The sequence below is a fragment of the Sylvia atricapilla genome, chromosome 14 (assembly GCF_009819655.1).
Source record: "Sylvia atricapilla isolate bSylAtr1 chromosome 14, bSylAtr1.pri, whole genome shotgun sequence".
Classification (NCBI taxonomy): domain Eukaryota; kingdom Metazoa; phylum Chordata; class Aves; order Passeriformes; family Sylviidae; genus Sylvia; species Sylvia atricapilla.
This window is the reverse complement of record NC_089153.1, coordinates 10,502,188-10,520,949: the sequence shown is the minus strand read 5'-3', so window position 1 is coordinate 10,520,949 and position 18,762 is coordinate 10,502,188. Positions and strand designations below refer to the sequence as shown.

The window sequence follows — 18,762 nt, the reverse complement described above, 5'->3', positions numbered from 1 at the left end:
CTTCCCTCCCCATCTCAGGAATCCTTGTGCTATTCAAAAATAAACACTCACTGTTCCCAGCTTCTGCAGATGCACATATTGAGGCAGTTTTCTGTCCACCATGGAGGATTTTATCCCATCTCTGTTTCCAGGTCCTAAATCCTTTCCAGATCCTGGGGATTAAATTATCATCAAGGCCAGACCATGCCAAGACCCTTCAGCATGAGTGGGAATGCAGCCTGCATGAGGGATGAGCTCAGCCACTGCTGCTGAGAGTATAAAGCAGCCAGAGATCAGCACGGAGGATGGACTGAGGAGATTTGGGATGGATGAGGGCTGGTGGATTTACACCCTGGCCTCCTGGCTGACTCTTGAAAATGAAGGTGAGGGATGACAGACCTTCATTTGCTGTTTCAGAACATGGTTGCTTTGTCTCAGGACATCTTTCACTCTTTGCCCAGAGCACAGCAGGAAGGTTCCTGCTCACCTGCCCACTGTGGGGGCCCCAAACGCCCCCAAATGTTTGGTGAATCATAGAAACACAGAATGGTTTGGGTGGGATAGGACCTTAAAGCCCATCCAGTGCCACCCCCTGCCATGGGCAGGGACACCTTCCACTACCCCAGGTTGCTCCAAACCCCATCTAACGTGGCCTTGGACATTCCCAGGGATGGGGCAGCCACAGCTACTCTGGGCAACCTGTGCCAGGGTCTCCCCAACCTCACTGGGAAGAATTTCCTCCCAATACCTAATCCAGTCCTGGCCTCTCTCTGTTTGAAGCCATTCCCCCTTGTCCTGTCACTCCAGGCCCTTGTCCAAGACCCTCTCCAGCTCTTTTGGAGCCCCTTTAGGTACTGGAAGAAGCTCTAAGTTGTCCCCAGAGCCTTCTTTTCTCCAGGCTGAAAGTCCTCAGTTTCAGTTGCTGTGGCTTTATGTCACATTAAATGAAAGTGAGCTAGAACTGGAATAGAAATTTTGTTAGTGGACAGATTTGAAGGAAAGTCTTTGCTGCTCCCTAAGACTGAAGCTCGTTTGGAAAGCCCCCTCAGGAGCAGTGCTCAGGCAAAGATTTCAACCTCCACCTTGCTGCTGGTTCACAGACAACATTGTGTGGCAAAAATACATCATGCTCTACGTCTAAGGGTAATAAGAAGAAAAGAAATGACATTAAAATGCAAACTATTGTCAGTGGTTATTTCCATGGAAAGTCCATTTCCATTTAATAGCAGAGAATCCATCACGTTCTGCCTTATTTCAGCTGTGATGGCTCCCAAGAAAAGATGTAGGTCACAGCATGTGAAAGGCAGTGCCTTTGAGAAGAGCTCAAGGTGCAGTTTTCAGGTAGTGGAGGGGAATGCTGCTTTGCCACTTTCCTTTACATCCATGCTGGCATTCACCCTTCCCCAAAAGTGCTCAAAAATGTCACTAAATTTGCCCCACTAAATGGCTGTGGGGCTGCTGTGAGTGGGGGCTGAGGGAGCAAAGCAAGAACTGCTGCAGGAGGTATGGAAAGGAAAAATGGGCAGAAGGTTTGAAATTTTGGGTGCAGGTGAAATAAGGCTCACCCAGTAATTCTGCATCTCTAGAGGCACCCAGGAACCCTGCTGGGTTAATGCCCTGACTTGCACCAGGGTCAGGAGCAGACTGAGCAGCCCAAATGCCCTGATTTTAATGTAGCCCTACAAGCCATGGTTTGGGACATACCCTTGCTCCACTACACCAGAGGATTTCACGAGACTCAATTAGCAAGGTAATTAATTAATCAATTATGTAAAACAGATGAGCAATCCGATACCCTGTTCTACAATGATACAGCTCTTTGTTGAGACTTAATTAATACACAGGCTTGGGGATAAAATTTAAAAAAAGGAAAAAGAAAAAAACAAAACCCAACCAAATCCTACAGAAGAATCAGTTGGAGAGAATGATTCCAACAGAAGATGGAAACTGGGCTGGGGACCAGATGGGATGACAGCCCTGCTCTGAGAGGAGAGTAGAGTTATTTTGGGTAGTTTAACAACCAGCCTGATGTTTGTCTCCACCACTACAGCCAGCTGAGCCAAATTGGGCTCTCCTGCCTGCCAAAACAAATCTGTGGTAATTCCTTCTGTGTAACTGCTCAGTGCCCACCTTTCCAAGCTGGCTGGAGCTGTACATGACAAGGGAGGTGTTCAGCAGATGTGTTTGATGTTCATGTGCCTCCCAGCTCCTCCTGCTGTACCAGGAGGGCTGCAGGGCTGAGCTGCAGCTTTAGGGTCTCTAACAGCCACCAAAACTCACTGCAGGTGCTGGATTCCTACGTGACCTGTACCAAAAGCAATGGGGATATTGATCTTCTGTAACAGCCCCTTGTAACCCAAAGTATTTCAATAGGCTACATTAATCTGTGAAAACCTACATCTTGTTACAGTCTCTGTTTTATTTAATTTTGCTTTAGGCTAGCAGTTATTTGGGTCAATTCTTTGCAGTTGTGATAAATTGATACATCATCTGTGATGGAGCAAAACTGTGTCGGGGCTTCTACTTACACAGACTCCTACTTGAATATATTTGCATTAAGCAGATTTGTGATACTCAATACAGAAAAATCAGTGTCAAACCTGCAAGTCTCTCAAACCCCCCAAATAATTCTAGAGGTAATGTGTTTCCAAAGCTGAAACCAATGTGCTTATGGACCTTTCCTTTAGCAATATGCTCCGGGGTCGATTTTCCCGTGTTCGAGGGCCAGATTGCAAATGTATTGGCTGGGAATGGAAGCAGAGTCATGCTCCAGCAATGATTTTTATTGAGTAACTATAGATGAGAAAAGGCAGTTACTACCTGGCAAAGACCTTGCATTTTAAGTTTTCTTTACAAACTCTCTCTCTCCCAAGCCTTTAGCGTGGAATTGCAGGAATTTATAGCAATATATAGCAGGAAATTATAGCAAGAAGCTGATACTCAAGAGCAGTGGCTGCCAGACTGTATTTCTTTCTAAGGCTACTGTGTGAGGGGTTTCTACAGCTGGGAGGGTGACTGCAGAGCCACTGAATACTCACATCAGAGCCTCTACATGCCTCTCCCTCACTGCTGGGCTGACACACTGCTGCAACATCACAATTTGCTTCTGGCCTTGTCCTTCCCTTCCTGTCGGAGTGCCACTGTGTGCTTTGTGTGTTTTAAGCCTTGTTTTCAGGGATTCAGTTCAAGCAGTTACTGGATATTGCCCAGCCTGGAGCAGGAACCTGCTTCTGCACTTTCTGGGTTTTCATGGTCTGATCCTGACCTGCTCCAGTCACTGGGAATTCTCCACTGGAAAAAACTAGGTTCAGTCCTGGAAGAAGTGGATAGGACTTCTCTATCTGTGCTCAGGAGATCCATCCTCTTCTTTCACAGCTTACCTAAATCTGTTGATCTCACTGTTTTCCTGCTCTTTCCAAGACTGCATGAAAGCATCTCTTCACTCTGCCTCCTCACCCTCTCTAAAAGCGCTGGTCTCATTCCAAAAATGGGAGTGTTCAGAAAGTCAAAAGCTTATTAATAGCTCTCTGCCTCTTTTTAATCTATTCAAAAGCTGTACAGTGTGCAAAGCTGTTGTGACATGATTTTTCTTTTTTAATATCTCACCCTTTGACTGTCAGTATTTATGGAAAAATGAAACTAATCATCAGTGAAGGCTGTAATGCTGCTGTTTTATAGCTGCTGGGGAGCTCAGAAGAAAAATTTTGTGAGAAGATATAAAAGAAAGCAATAGAGAGAGGAGGTGTAAGTGTATGCATGCATCTCACATTAGAGCTTTTACAGAACAAAACAAAAAGTATATTCATTTGCAAAATAATATTAGCAAGGTAAGGAAAGTATATATTGAAACCAGGGAGAAAAGGGCCATTTTTGTGACTTTGTCCTGAGTGCTCCTTTCGTGCAGAGGTATGACCCCACCCAGATATTGCCCAGCCTGGCAGATTTTACTGAGGATGCAAAGTACAGCATTTGGGTATGAATGAACTCCACAGTCCTCCAGGTAAGAGTTGGCCCTGCCAACATTTTACCTTGAACCCCAAATGACATTTTACTATTGCTGGAGCAACATTTCAGCCACACACATTCTTCAGTATCAGTGGATAAGCAAAGACTGTATCTCCTGACAGGGAATTCATGGAAATTAGTCCAAGATTCTCCTTGGAAAATGGAGTCAGAGCCATGGAAAAGCTAAATATAAATCAACGCAGCTTATCAGGACATGACAGGTGGGATATAATAATCTACTATGAGTATTTTAATGTATGAAACCAAAAGTACAGCAATAAGCCCATACAAGTTGTTACACGAGGCAGTAGCAAAGTAGGAGTGATAAACCACAAGCTGAACCTTACGTGAGGAAGGAATTCCCAGAAGTGGATATCCCCAAATATCCAATGCATATTCCACTCCCAGGGGAGTCTAAAGACTATATATATATATGCATGTATTATATATCTATTTATACATACATTTGTAATTAGAAGGGAGTGGTGTGTATGTGTAGCCATGCATGTGTAATACAAAAACAAAGCCTGCAATTTGAAATCTAGGAGGAATATTAAAAAAATAAATAGAGCTCCAGTTATCAACCCTTTCTGACAACTAAAATCTCATTTGCAACTCACACACCTTTGAGCTCTGGGTTTCTTTGCTTTGCTCCCAGCACTCAGTGCCACGCAGAGCACCTGACATCTGGAACAGCACAGAAGATCAAACACTTCAAAGAGTCTCAGAGTGGTTTGGGAAAGGGCAAACCAACCCAGTTGTTCTCAGAGTCAGGTAAGGCAAGTGATGTGTGGTACCTGCAGTAAAAATAAACTAATGAATGCAGGAAATTTGACCTGAAATTTCAGGCAGGTTCTGACCCCTGATGGCCCAACTCAGCCAATGGTGTACGGACAGACACATTATCAGTGCACAGCTGATGAGATGAGAATTGTGCAAATGCTTGAAAAGAGATTTCTTTTTTCACCTGGTACTCTGAACATTCCACACACAGGGAAAAGGTGATGAAATAACCTTTTTAACTCTGTAATTAGCACTGCAATAATGCTGGCTGTTTAAATTGGTTAATAATATTAAAGAGGAGCTAAAATTTAATTATAGAGACACAAACCCAGGTATTTCTAAATGAGGATGACTTCCCACCAATTGTATTTAATATAATTTTGCCTTCATTTATCATGTAGATAATGGCCACCGCAGAGTGTGGTTGTGTTTGTGGAATTGCCCTGGATACCTTCAGAATAGACAAAAAAAACATGACAATTTACCATCTGGAGAGGGAATAGAAATGAAAGCTTCCCCTCTTCCCTTGCTAGTTCCTTAAAAATCAATTTTAATATCATTTGAAAAGTTCTGATTTTGGTACAGTTATTCCCTTCTGTTTGGTTTAATTTCTGCTTCTAAAATAGAGGTTTCTTGAGACCTTGCATTAACTCCACAGCTGGCATTGAACAGAGGTATAAGTTATGAAGCAAATATAAAGGAGCATCCCTTTCCATGCATGATTAAATGCTGACTCAAGGTAGTGCAGTATTTTTGACCCCATAAGTTTAATAAAATTCAGGACAGGCAATAAGCAATCGCAGACAAATTAAAATTTATTGAGACAGACAAAAATGCAACTATTTCAGACTACAGTTAAGCATTTACAGTTAACCAAAGGTAGCAAAATGCTCACATTCCACTTAACTCCTTATGGAAAAAGCATTCAGAATTTACTATGCAGATCTACTTACTATGATAGTCTACATCCATCTACAGTAGGGACATCGAACTGAAACACATAATATTTGGATCTCTCCTTACAGATCTACACATTGAACAGTAACAGACATCAACAGCATTGAGAAAAGTATAAAAAGACCAAAACCCACCTACTGTAGAAAGGGCTTTTTGATGTGTAGTAACTGTACAAAGCAGTCTGTGGATGAAAGGATGGGACACAGGAGGGACTGCGAGAGAAGCCAACAAATGGAGGGAGCCAAGCTTGAGGACCTGGTGGTCTGGGCCAGGTGGTGACCTTAGATCTACGTCAGTTGCTGCTTGAGGGAGAAAAGGCTACAAAACTCCTAATATCAAAATATTCCCATGCCAGAAATGTACACTGAGACTAACAGACTAGGCTGGAGAGGCAAAGAGAAGCATTCACTAACAAAGAGTGTTGTTTTCAATATAAACTTTACATCTTCAATATAAACTGTGGAATAAATATTAAATAAACACTTCAGCTGGTTTAAAATAATAGTAGAGAATACAGGCAAAGAAAATAAAGAGGATTCTTTGTGTTCACGGCAAAGGCCAGTAATGACCCAAAAAACCCAGCTGTGCTGAAATCTGAACTCAACGTTTTGATTTAACTACAGTAGTTAAAAGAAACATAAAGCAATGCCTAACAGTATCTCATAGATTGTAATATGAAAAGAAAATGAGATTAAAAATTGGTTTGTGTTTCTAAAAGAATGGGACAACTCTGATTCCATTTGGTTTGTGTCTCTAAAAGAATGGAACACGTCAGATTCCATTTTTCACAATGAAAAAATGTTTGGAAAGTCAATGACTTGATTCAGATGGGGAGGAAGTCTTGCTTTGTGAAAAAAAAAAAGTAAAAAGAAAGGAATCAAATTAAATTAAGTTGGAACTAAATTAAATCCTTTACAATGCATGAAGAGTGGAAGGGGCTTGATCTGGAAGAGCACTGGTTCTTGGTAGAATTTCTGGTTTATTTATCGCTATTTCATTAAACAGAAGATTTTCTTAATGCATCTCCCCAAACTGGACACACACATACATATGCACACACACATTTGTGCATAAATGTATATATATAGTCACACAGAGATATACATATGTATATATATAGGCTGCAGATCCCCCACCACGGGAGGATGCCAAAAGGGCTTTGTTACAGGATTTGGGAACTTGCCCTCAAAGCAATGCAGAGTCTGAGCTGCCCTCCCAAGCACGAGAGCCTGTGTGCCCTGCTGCTGCCTGCTGGGACCCTGGGCTGGGCACTGCTGCCCCCCAGCCCATAAAGGGGCACATCTCCCACGCTGGCTGGAGTCAGAAAAACACTTGCAGGAGTCAAACAGGTGACTGAAATGTCACCCTGAGAGGGGCTCAGCCTGGATCCAGCTCAGAACAGTTGTGTGTGTTTGTGCTTCTGGCTGCAGGGGGATGTGCTACCAGAGACCACTGAGCCAGCCAAGGCACCTGCCCTCTGTGCTGGGCATGGAGCTGTGCCACTGGGACCCGCCCCGTGTCTGGGCTGGTGAGTCTGGGACAGAGACAAACCCTTCCAGCTCTGAGTTGGAAGCATGGCATGTGAAAGATCACGGCCAGGAGACCACCAGTGGGTATGTAAACTCACAGATGTTCACATTCACTTTTAAAGGCTTATTTAACAGCTTTCACTAAACCATCTTGCATGTTTACATGTGACACAGCCCTCTGCAGCCCCAGACCTGGCACTGCCTGCAAGGGCTTGGATTGAGACTTCACCTGGGGAGGTGCTGCCAGGAGAAGGGATTTGCTCTGTGACCTTTGATGTAAGGCACAGCCCAGGATAAGCCGTTGTGGAGGGACACAGGAATGCCAAAAACCCCCAGCTCTGTGTGAAGAACGAGTCCAGTCAGGAGGATAAATGTAATCTACTGATTGTGGAGCTCAGATTTATGTCAGAACGAAATGGCAGCTCTGTGCCTCAGGCAGGTCTTGCACAGGACAGCAGAGCCAGACCCAGAGAGTGTGGGGTTAATTAAGAAAATACCAGAGGAAAACTAGACAGGAGGTTTGAGAAGGAACCTACTGACAGTGTTCAATTGCTTCTCACAAAATCATATTTGGGGAGACAGAAATGCTGGATTATCTGCTCCTCCTGCAGGCTGGCAGGATTTCTGTGAAAGGCAAATAGAAAAGGTGTGTATGTGTTTGTGTGTGTCTGTGTGTGATGCAGCTAATGGAAAATGATTATTAAATATATTTTTCTAAAGCTATGGGAAAACCAAAGGGGATTTATTTGAGGCAGGGCAGATTGCAGGCCTTTTGCAAATGACTGTGATGGCAGATTTTTGGGAGGATGCAGGGGCGTGAAACAACAAATTCCTCATGGTTTTACACATCCTTCTGCATTAACAATGATTATGCAGGCTTGCTCTTTGTTCTCAGGTCATTGATCTGGATAAATAGGAAATAAAAGAGAAGAAGCCCTTGCAGCACATGGTACCTGAAAGGAATTCCACTTGTGATCATGTCTGAAAGCAGAGGTCCTACCCAAAGGGCTGCCACTGGCTTTGGAGAGGGCTGAGCACCAACATCCCCAGGCCAATGTACCTAAAAAACCTGACTTCTGCCAACCCGTGTGGTATTTTCCAGCTTTCAACTGACTATGTAGTCAACCATGTTTTGACTCAATGTTGTCTCTACCTCTATGTCCACCATTAACTGAGAAAAAAAAAATCTGATTAGTTTTTGTTATAAAAACCACATTTTTCAATCTGCAGAATAACTCACTGACCAACCACAGGCACTGCTGAAATACTTAAACCTGCATCCTAATGCAAGAGTGGGGTTAAGGTTCCTCTTACTGCTTCACAAGACAGCAAAAATAATAAAAGGTCACCACAGCACATTTACTGCATCTGAGAACTGCCCTGGGAAAAGACACTGCAAATAATGTAATGTCAATATGCTCATTGACAAGGGCTTCGAATAGATGGGCTTCGAATGGAGGGAATCACAGATTGCATTTTAATACCACTCTGTTTTAGGAGTGTGTATTACACGTGTACAGCGTCACACTGAGCCAAGGGGTTATGCTTTTGAAATATCACCACCTAAAGCTGCATTTTTAAACAGGTATCTTTACATTAAATAAGTGACAGTTACTTTGGAGGGTTTGTGTCTTTGACAGCATTCTGCCTTTGCAAGGAATGCTGCTAAATGGAGGACAGACAGGTCTGTGGGGTGTGAGCTGGGAGCAGAGGCTGCCTGTGTGTTGTCAGAGACCCTCCTGGGGCAAAGGAGCTCAGACAGAAGCTGAGGCACAGCTCTGAGGGTGGCTGTGATGCTACAAATCCACAAAACACTCTCCTCTTAAAACTCTGCAAAATTAAATTCCGCAAAATTAAATTGAAATTCTGTCCCCTGCCTCTAGAGCTTGGTCCAGGACAGCTGCAGGTTCTCAGCATCTCTTAAGATCAAGGCCATGTTCCTTTATCAAATGAAGTGTCAGTGAGCTGATCTGTGCCCTGGTGGGAGATTTGCCTCCAGTGTGAGCTGGACTAAGCCTGCTGGACTCATTCTCAGGGAATGACAGGAAGGGAAAGTCCTGCCAGTGGGTTTTCTTCTGGATTAAACCCCTGGTTGTGGGCAGCCACTGTCCAAAGAGACTTACTTGTCACTGGGACATTATAAATATGGACTAGAAAATGAGGCACCTACTTTTCCATCTTCATCAAAGAAAAAACTTTTTCTGATATGATCCAGGTAACAATTTATGACACAAATTCTCTGACATGAGAGGGGCTTCTAAGCCTTTGTATTGTTTTTTTGAGCCCCTTCCAGAATTCTTTCACAGGGTGGATTTCATAAGTGGTTCAAGTGAGGATTAAGACACAGAATGGTTTTGAAAACAAAAACTCATTGCCCCCGTGGACAGAACAAAAATCCCCCAAACCAACAGAACAAAAGCAGTATTCCAAACAGTCCTTGCTGGAAAAAAAAGTTGTCATCCAAATTAAATTGACTATACAAAATTAAACTCAATAGAGAGGGAATATTTGTGCCAGGTACTCTCAGATACAATTGCAGAGATATGATGTGAGTTGCAATATTGTGCAAAACGTGAGTCCTCATTATGATGGGCACTACCATATATAACCAATTTCATCATCCTTATCATCATCTTCATCTTCATCATCTTCATTAGCTGCTCTTACATGAATCTTCAGTTTCCCTTCTTTGTCTTTTTTTGTCGCTTCAGGTTCTTCTTCCAAATCATCCAACAACACAACAGATCCACCACTGCCAAAATCCCCTGAGGTTTCTTGCTCTTCTTCTGAAACAGGTGAGCAGGAAAGGTCATTTTCTCACAGAACACCAAATGCCACATTAATCACTACCCTTGTCATGCAAGCCATTCATTTGCAATGTTATTGTTTAGATTAATTGGTTCAGCTACTCATGAAACAACCTTAAAATTTTAATTTTCACTATGAACTGGGATAAATATGTATCAATTGAAAAATCTTCTATGTATAAGCTGGGATAAATATCTATTGACTCTGAAAAATCTTGCATGAAATAGCCCCTATGCATTGTCATCCTCCTAGAGGCATGACTGGAAAGTTTCAGATCATGTGCATGCAGGCCAAAACATCATTATTACTTTGTAAATACTTTCATTCCATCATGACTCTGTAAGCCAGGCTAAAAAAAACCCCAAAAATGGTTTTATTTGAGTGCATAAACCTCACTCTGCAAATGTAGCTATTGAACCTAAGATCTGTGATGTGATCTTGAGCATCCCAGACCTTCCAGGCCTCTGCTCCTTCTCAAAAAAGAAAGCTGCACTCACAAACATCCCTGAAGCACTCTGAAGGATCATAGGTGACATCTTCCTTGTCTAGGCACAGCAGCTAATTGATGATTTCACTTACCTACTTAATATTGTCTTGTAAGTAATTTCACTGGGCTTGGTCGCTAATGTATCCAATTTTACACATTCGTATTAAACATGTATATTTAATATATGTATTTATTTAATAAATATTTAATATTAATATTTAATATAACCATATATTTAATAAATATTACAGACATTGTTCTGTATACTCTGGGATGCACATCTAAGTTCCTGCAGACATGCATTCCAGAGTATACAGAACAATATATTTAATAACCTTGCAGAGCAATCCCAGCCCCTTGATTTTAATACCACTACCTGCACTTTGCAGCTGGTAACAAAACCACCCTAAGAGTGGCTACAGCCTGCTGACTTGTGCTGCACCCCTGCTGTCCAAATGGCACCCAGGAGGGGCCCATTTGTAGTGTGGATAAGAAACAGAGGAGCACTTTGAACTGTGGTGCTCGTGTTTCCCTGTTGTCCCTTTCGTTATCGCCCTCGGTGGCACAGCAATGGCAGGGCTCACAGCACTGTTCATTCCCCTGCTGTCTGAGGAGAGCGGGTCATTACTCACCACAGCTGACTGTGCCTTGCTTTCTGGAGCCAGCTATCTCATTCCCATACTTATCAACACACCAGCACTGCCCCGTGCTGCCATGGCACTGCGTGGCTTTGTAATAACCTTCTTCATTGCACCGGGGGATGAAAGCACCTGAATAAAATATAAGGTGTGCTCAGTAATGCAATCCTCTGCAGGAGCAAACACACAGAGAGGGTATTATGAACTTAGCACTTATATACATGAAGATCTTGACAATGTTGGCAAGGAAATACATGTGATTATCTGGTGCCTAAAAGGGGGAAGAAATTATTTCTGGTTAAGTCTTTTCTGACACCCTGGTCACAGTGTAAAAATGTTTGTTTGTCTGTATCCAGTTCTACAGAGAGGTTCAGTCTGTCCCTGAATGATTGATATTCCCACAGAGCCTCTTCATATTTAACTCCTGGTTTTAAACTTTTCTTCCCAACTGGATTATTACCCCAAACTTCATTAGTTCTGCATTTCCTTCCATTTTCACTCCTTCAGTGTTTTTCACATGAGTCTTTCCACAACACTGTAATTATCCCTGGAAGGTATCTGCCATCTGCTTGCTATTCATACTAATCTCAGGCACATCCCTTGACTTACTGAGAGTTCCCATGTATAAAAGAAGAAATAATGCACAGACTTTACAGAGGACAACAGGATTTGGATCTGTAAGCCTCGGAATCTGAAGCCCAAGTCTCACAATAAACCCAATATATTTCAGCCGTATAGAGTGTGGTTCATTCTGGCTTCTGCAGAGAGGGAAATTCTCAGGAGAAACCTATGTTATTGTTCCCACCATTTTTAGCAGATGCAGCAAATGTACTTCAATATGAAAAGCCCTCTTGTCCTTTGAGATGAGTTAGCTTTATTCCCACTGGAGGTCAGTACATTCATTTTTCCCTTCTTTGTCAATTGCTTCAATTTGAAACACGGCACAAACACACCCTTGCCCCCAAATTTCTTGTCTCAAACGATTTTTGAGAACGTGTTTTTCTCCTTTGTCAAAGATACCAGTGATTTACTAGTGGTTCAGTAAAATTTTTTAACTAGTTCCATGTGTAGCATCTATTCAGACAGCACATGAGTCAAAGGAGCCACTTCCACTACATTTCCCACAGGAAAAAATGAATGAGAAGGTGCTGCCCAAATGTCACCAGATTTCCTATACAAAGGACATAAAAGTGGAAGTCAGTCAATCTCATGCACACAGAGAGCTACACAAAGTGAATCTGAATATCCAAACTCATTGCTCTGCAGATCCTGTCTGATGTTTGAGTGCTGCTAATACAGGTCTGGGAGCTGAGAAGAGAAACCTCTGAACATCTGCAGAAATCTTTGTGTATCAGATCAGTTTTGGAGACCACATCCGTGAGGGAGAGTACTTTAAACAATGTCAAAGCACGATCTTACAGCAGAGTTGCTAAGAGGTACTCCCATTATGTTCATGTACAAATGTAAGCATGTTCAACTATCAAAGATTCATTTTCACTATTTATAAGACAGTAGTTTTAATAACACATTTATGTATTTGCCTTGGCAGGTTTTTGTAAGTTAATGCTGAGTGTTCAATGCTTCATTTCAATATTGATTAGGAAAGATTTTTTTTCATATTTATGGTCATGTTCTGTCTCTGATAAGCACTCCAGGTGTTTATCAAACCATACACAACCTTGGGAAAAGTGCTCAGGTGCTGGCTTGGAGCTGGTGTAAATCAGCATAGCTGTACCCATGTCACTAGAGCTGCCCTTTCACATCTGATGAACATCTGGCTCCAGGGCAGGATCAAAGGGGGGACTTCAGGGGCTTTACAGGGTGAGCAGAGAACAGCTTCTGCATTTTAAACTGTCTGATGCCTTCTCTTTTCCTAGGGCAATGCAACCTTTGAAACAGGCCTTCTTGCACAGTTTCACTGTTTCTTGTAAGGCATGAAAATGTTCCACGCCACCTATAAAAGCTTTAAAAGATTTAAAAATAAATTATGGCCCAGGCTCACTGCCAACATAACTGTGTGTGGAATAGATTCACACTTTGGGTCACAGTGAAGAGTGGAAGATACTTTTCCTTCTGCGTGGGAAATTCGTGCCAATTTGTATGTAACACTGGAGCTTTAAATATTTAGCTCTGCATACTAATGTCACAGTATTTGCCAACCATCAGAGAGAGGATACAGCATGCCCTCTCCAATGTGTCAGGTGCAGGTGATAATCTGGAGAGGACAGAGAGCTGCTGGGAACAAGGGTTGCACAGTGTGATGATTCCCTCTGTAACCTGTACACATATCAGCCTGTCTCCATTAGAAATAAGCTGGCTACAACCTCTGTTATCCTGGAGCATGGCACCTCGACAGGCCATTTGCTGGGTTTGGCATCAGGGAACATCTGGAGCTTTCCTCTCCAGAGGTTCTCACATGGGCAGTGCTTCCCCACAGGCCTGGACAACACAAAATGTGAGTTACTCCCCACAAAGTGCCTCAAGCTTCTGAATTCTGTCTCCTCATCTCCCTTTGTCCTGGGAAGGGTTTAGTTATTCCACAAAAACTTGAACAGCACTGTTTCATCTGTATCCTCTTTACGGACCCAGACCTATTTTTTTTCCTTTTTTATTTTTTTTCCCATAATTTCCTTATCTATATAATACTCCCCTTCCTTAGAGAACAGGAGGAGAATAATTATATGCTGAAGATAGTGAAGCACACAGGTAAAAGCCAGTCAGAATTAAGTGCTAGCCAGCACATAGCTCCTGGTATTAGCTGTTATATTAGCTGAATCCACAGGGTTGATGCAGGAGGAAACAGTGACTGGAGCAGAAATTTATTACTTCAGTGATGTGGGAGAAGCATTATCAGGCTGCACAGTTGTATGCTCTAAAAGTACAGTCTCTGCAGTTAATTGTACTCCAGATAAATCTGGTAGGAAAAGATGAATAGTGCTGTTTACTTTTTAATTCAGTCTCCTGGGATGCTAGACTTCATTTGAAAGTCTCCAAATTCAAATATCTAATGGCAATGGCTTTGAAGTACTTTGTTGCAACTGTCATGTGTTTTGAAAAATTATATAGAGAAGGAAATATCAAAAGTCATCATTTTTATCAATGGATACAAGTTAAAAAAACGTTCTTCATGCTACTGCCCAGGCTACTGTAAGTGCTGTGCTCTCTATGTCAGGGTCAGAGGAGAAAAGAGAATAATTAAAGATTAGTTTCTCTGAAAATATTCATCTCTCTTTTCCAACTTTACCACTGCTACAAGTCACGTGTATGTTTGGGCTTCCATTTGAATAACTGTTCAGTCAGTGAAGAGAAAAGACAATGTTTTCTGCGTATGAATACCTCTGATATCAAATTAAAATCTCCCAGACAGGTGTCATTATGCAGGAAGACTTTCAGGGTAGCTGAAGCAAAGAGTTCCTCTTTATATTATAATCTAGCTTGTGGAACAACCTGTGCCTGACACCTTGATTTGTTGAGCTTCACCACTTTCATTCTTCTTCTATTTTTTTTTTTTTAATACAGTTGACTAGAAGTTATTTGTGCTAAGGGACCATTCTTACTGCTTTTACTTTGTCATTTTACTCCTGCTATTGTGATCAGATCCCAGTGACATGTGCTATGACCACCTGCATGTTGAACTACCTGCAATCCAGGCATCATTCTTCCCCCACACCAGAATAAACTATGTGTGTTTCAACCTAGATGACATTTATTGCACATAGAACATAACAGCAAAGCACAAAATAAATATGGGATAGTCAAAGCTATCTATTAAGAACTGGGCTTCTTACTCTTTTAGGTGGCTTTGAAAATCATGACACCCATGAGACAGAGAACACTGTGACTTCCTCTGCCACAACATTCCTTTGAACACAAATGCAGAATATTTACTGAATGGAGCACACATATCCCGAGTGATCAATCCTCCCTTTGCTCCCACAGCTATGAACAGCAGGAGCTGTATCTCTGAAACATCTTAATCTTCATGTGAACTTGCTATGAAAGGATGGTGGATCTAAACAACAGCCCCTGTGGCCTTTAGGAATGATTATTCTTAATTGAAACCAACGAATCCAGGTTGGGATTGTTCACAAGGCGCCTGAACCTTGAGTCCAAATGGCAGTGGCATGTGGGAATGGCAGGACTGGCAGAGCTGAGCTGTGTGCAGGCTCTGCTGCTCAGTGTGGAGGAACACCAGGCTGAGAGCAGCTGACCCTGTGCACACCCTGGGCTGCAGCTGCTGATGCTGGGGGAGCCTGACACGTTCTCCCTGATGGAGCTGACAGCTGGGGCTGAGGTCAGCCATCCTCCTCAAGGGTGAAGTGCAGGGCTTGCTGTGAACAGGGGCTTTCATCCCTCCTGCTGTGCCTCAGGGCTGGGGCTCTGTGTGCACACATGTGCTGGGACACGAGTTCTGGTAAAACACCAGCACACAAACGACCAGGCTACACATCACTTGGGTGATTTTAGGGTAGGGAATTATTCACCTGAAATGTTTTCAGTTCAGCAACCTGATTTTTTAGCAATTAATTGGGAAAGTGCCAGATGGGGATTTATTTAACCTAATTTTAGATATCCATCAGAGGAATGCAAGTCATGAATCAGTTCAGGCTCCGAACAGGCACGAGAGAGATGGACAGGCATGACCACATCTTACAGCATGCAGCATCCTGCAGGCTGCCTAAAATGAGATGATATGAATTCCTGTTTTCATACACACAGAATATACTGAAACATTTTAAAGAGTGAACCCCAAGGAAGGCCTGCATTGCACTGTAACTGGAAGGGAACAGGAATGCATTGGCTGTGCACCTTCAGTCACCCCTCAAAAACAGGAGCCTTGGGTATCAGGCAGCCTCCCAGCACTCACTCCGACCCGTGAGGTGATGAAGGCAGTATTAAGCTCTGTGCAGACAAGGCTCTGCATTTCTGGAGAGCTGTAAATTAGTTCTGAACCCACTGCCATGCTGACACCTGTTCTGTGTGTTGCTATCTCATTATTTGTTTAATTTCATAGTGTCAGGCCTACGCTCGGTGCTGCATATTCCCGACTCAAAACATTAGTCTCTAATTGAAAAACCATTACTGCATATAAAGTTACAATAATCACAGAAGCTTTAATTAGTTGAGTAAATGAATAGCAAGTAATCGAACTTACCCAACAGACTCTTCCCTCTACTTAGCTTTTGAATTCTATTCATTTCATTCTGGCAAGGAAGACCTAAAATATAATGTATAAGAATCAGTTTCCAGATGGTACGGGACAGACTCTGTAATGACTGGCTTCACTGCTGACATGAAATGTAGGCTACTGTACACCTGGGACTGAGAGAAGCCCATATGCTGGTACTGTACTGCAAAACAAATTTATGTCATTAGCTCCACTAATTAAAAAAAAAAAAAAAAAAAAAAAAAAAAAAAAAAAAAAGAAAAAAGGCTACACACTGTAGTTGAGAGTAGTGTTTGGGGGCCATTTTAATTGTTAAACCATTCTACCTCTCTTTTCACCAAACTGACATCATGCCAGCTCTCCGATTTATGACCTGCTAATTGGCTAATTTCTGTGTTAATAAAAGAGTAAATTCTTGAGCTTCCTGTCAGCAACAGAGTTTATTTCTAGACCATGTGCAGTGACACTTACTACTTTGTTTGTTTTAATGATGAAGGGATGTTCATATAGTTCATCTGTGACATTAAACATGGTTCCACAATGCCCTTCCCACCGGTGCTGGGGAAAATGGCTTTTTAACACACCAGCCTGCCAATGCCCAATCTCTGCAGGCAGGCCCTGACACAGAGAGCCCAAGAGCTCCTGTCTGTACTGCCAATGGCAGAAATGGCACAGCTCACCGCCCGGCTTCTGGAAACAATAGCACCACTCGTTGTTGGAGAGCTTCCCGTCTTTGAAGGAGTCGCAGGAGTTGAAGAGTGGCTTGACACACGGCTCGTACTTATCCAGATAGATGGCACTGATCTCCGAGGGATCCAGCAGCAGGTCATAGTTCATGTCAAGTTTGTTGAACATCCAGCCCAAGGAGTCCTTACAGATGGGTAGGATGCTGGTGTCAAATCCTGTAAGAAGACAGGCAAACGTTCCCCAGCTGAACCCCGGCACGCCCCCGGCACAGGAACCACTGCTAAGGTGAAGCCTCACCAGCTTTTCTTTTTTTGGCTGGACTCTGAACACTGAGCTGAACTGCCCAAAGCAGAACGAAATCCTAAGACTGAACTGATAATGTAAAGCTTAAAGCCCAAGCACAGCTACAAACTACAGCACTACTCACACTCTGTGGGAGCTGTGGGGTGGAGAGGGCTGAGATTCAGAACTGGTTTCTGGAATTCATAGTTATTTCTACTCAAAAAATTCTTCCTTGCTTTCTTTTTTTCTCAGTCCTCAGTCCAAGTGGGTTGGCCTGGTTCCAGGAAACTGAAATATGATGAGAAAACGCTGCATCCACCATATTTTCAAACTAGACTAAATCTGAATGCAATTTAAATCCTGTTTCCCAGACTCGTTTCTAGTTGCCTGATCAAATTCTTTCCTGCTGTGCTCTCACCTTCTACCTCTCATCCTTGCCTTTCACTCTTCAAAGGCCTGTCTGTGTGGTTTGTGACAACAGACTGCTTTGATGTGGACTGTGAGCTGGGGGAGGCAGGGGGAGAGAAGAGGTGATGTGTCTGTTCCTTACACCACTCTGAGGGAGGGCACTGCTTCAGCTGGAGCTGCACAGAGCTACTCATGCTCTTGTATGCTGTACCAGCACCACTCCTTCCTGCAGCCTCCAGGACTCTGCAGCAGTACAGGATTCTGCTTTTCCAGCGCTTTGGCAAACCATCACCATCATTCATTTTAATAGCCCAGATTCTTCAAAGAGTGCTGCAGCAGCAGTGGTTATCAGAGAAAGCCCAAGTCATGCATATAGATCCCACCGAGTATATGAGATACACCTTCCAGTATCCTGCAGTCTCCAGAAAAACAGTGGCATGGGGCACTATAAATACACACTGTCATGGTATTTTTTCAATGCTTAGACTAAATTCCAAGTTATCTACAAGGTAAGGAGGTATATTTGTAATGCAGAGATAATAGATCTGATAACAAGGGTATTGGTTTCAGCCAGGACTCAGAAACAGGAGTTGGGGATTTGCAGGGGCAGAGGGCTCCTGATACCCCAAGTCCCTGGTGCTCACTCTGCTCCAGCTGTGAGCAGTAACCTTCCTGTGCACTGCTCACTCTGCTTTGGGCCACACAGAGAAGCCTGATGAGCTTCTTCCTTCGGCTGCAATTTCCACTGAAGGAGGTTAAGCTTAGCTTTATTTGCTGTAGGTGTCCCTTTATTTGCTGCACGATGCTGCTTTGTTGAAGTGAAAGCTGAGATGCTGCTGGAATCACGCTGACAGTTTGCCCAAGCTCTGCAGCCTACCAGCTATTTCAGGCATTAATCCAAAGGAGAGCAGGCCTTTTTGCTGGAAGCTGTATTTTTGGATGCAGCTGTGGTTGAAGGTTGTCACTGACACAGAGGGGCAATCAGAAGGGTTAACTAATGGGAAGGTTTGTGTCATTCATAAAACATGTTTC

General features: G+C 42.9%; 1 protein-coding gene across 1 annotated transcript in view; it reads right to left on the bottom strand.

The window, feature by feature from the left end:
* Positions 1 to 9,124: 9,124 nt before the first annotated feature.
* Positions 9,125 to 18,762, bottom strand: part of SPOCK1 (SPARC (osteonectin), cwcv and kazal like domains proteoglycan 1) — a 272,090-nt gene continuing 262,452 nt past the window's right edge. The window contains exons 8-11 of the mRNA XM_066329062.1: positions 17,034 to 17,255; positions 16,342 to 16,404; positions 11,181 to 11,318; positions 9,125 to 10,039 (exon numbers count right to left, since the gene is read on the bottom strand). Coding sequence (XP_066185159.1) covers positions 9,849 to 10,039; positions 11,181 to 11,318; positions 16,342 to 16,404; positions 17,034 to 17,255 — 614 coding nt within the window. The 3' untranslated portion in view covers positions 9,125 to 9,848. The remainder of the gene's footprint in view (positions 10,040 to 11,180; positions 11,319 to 16,341; positions 16,405 to 17,033; positions 17,256 to 18,762) is intronic.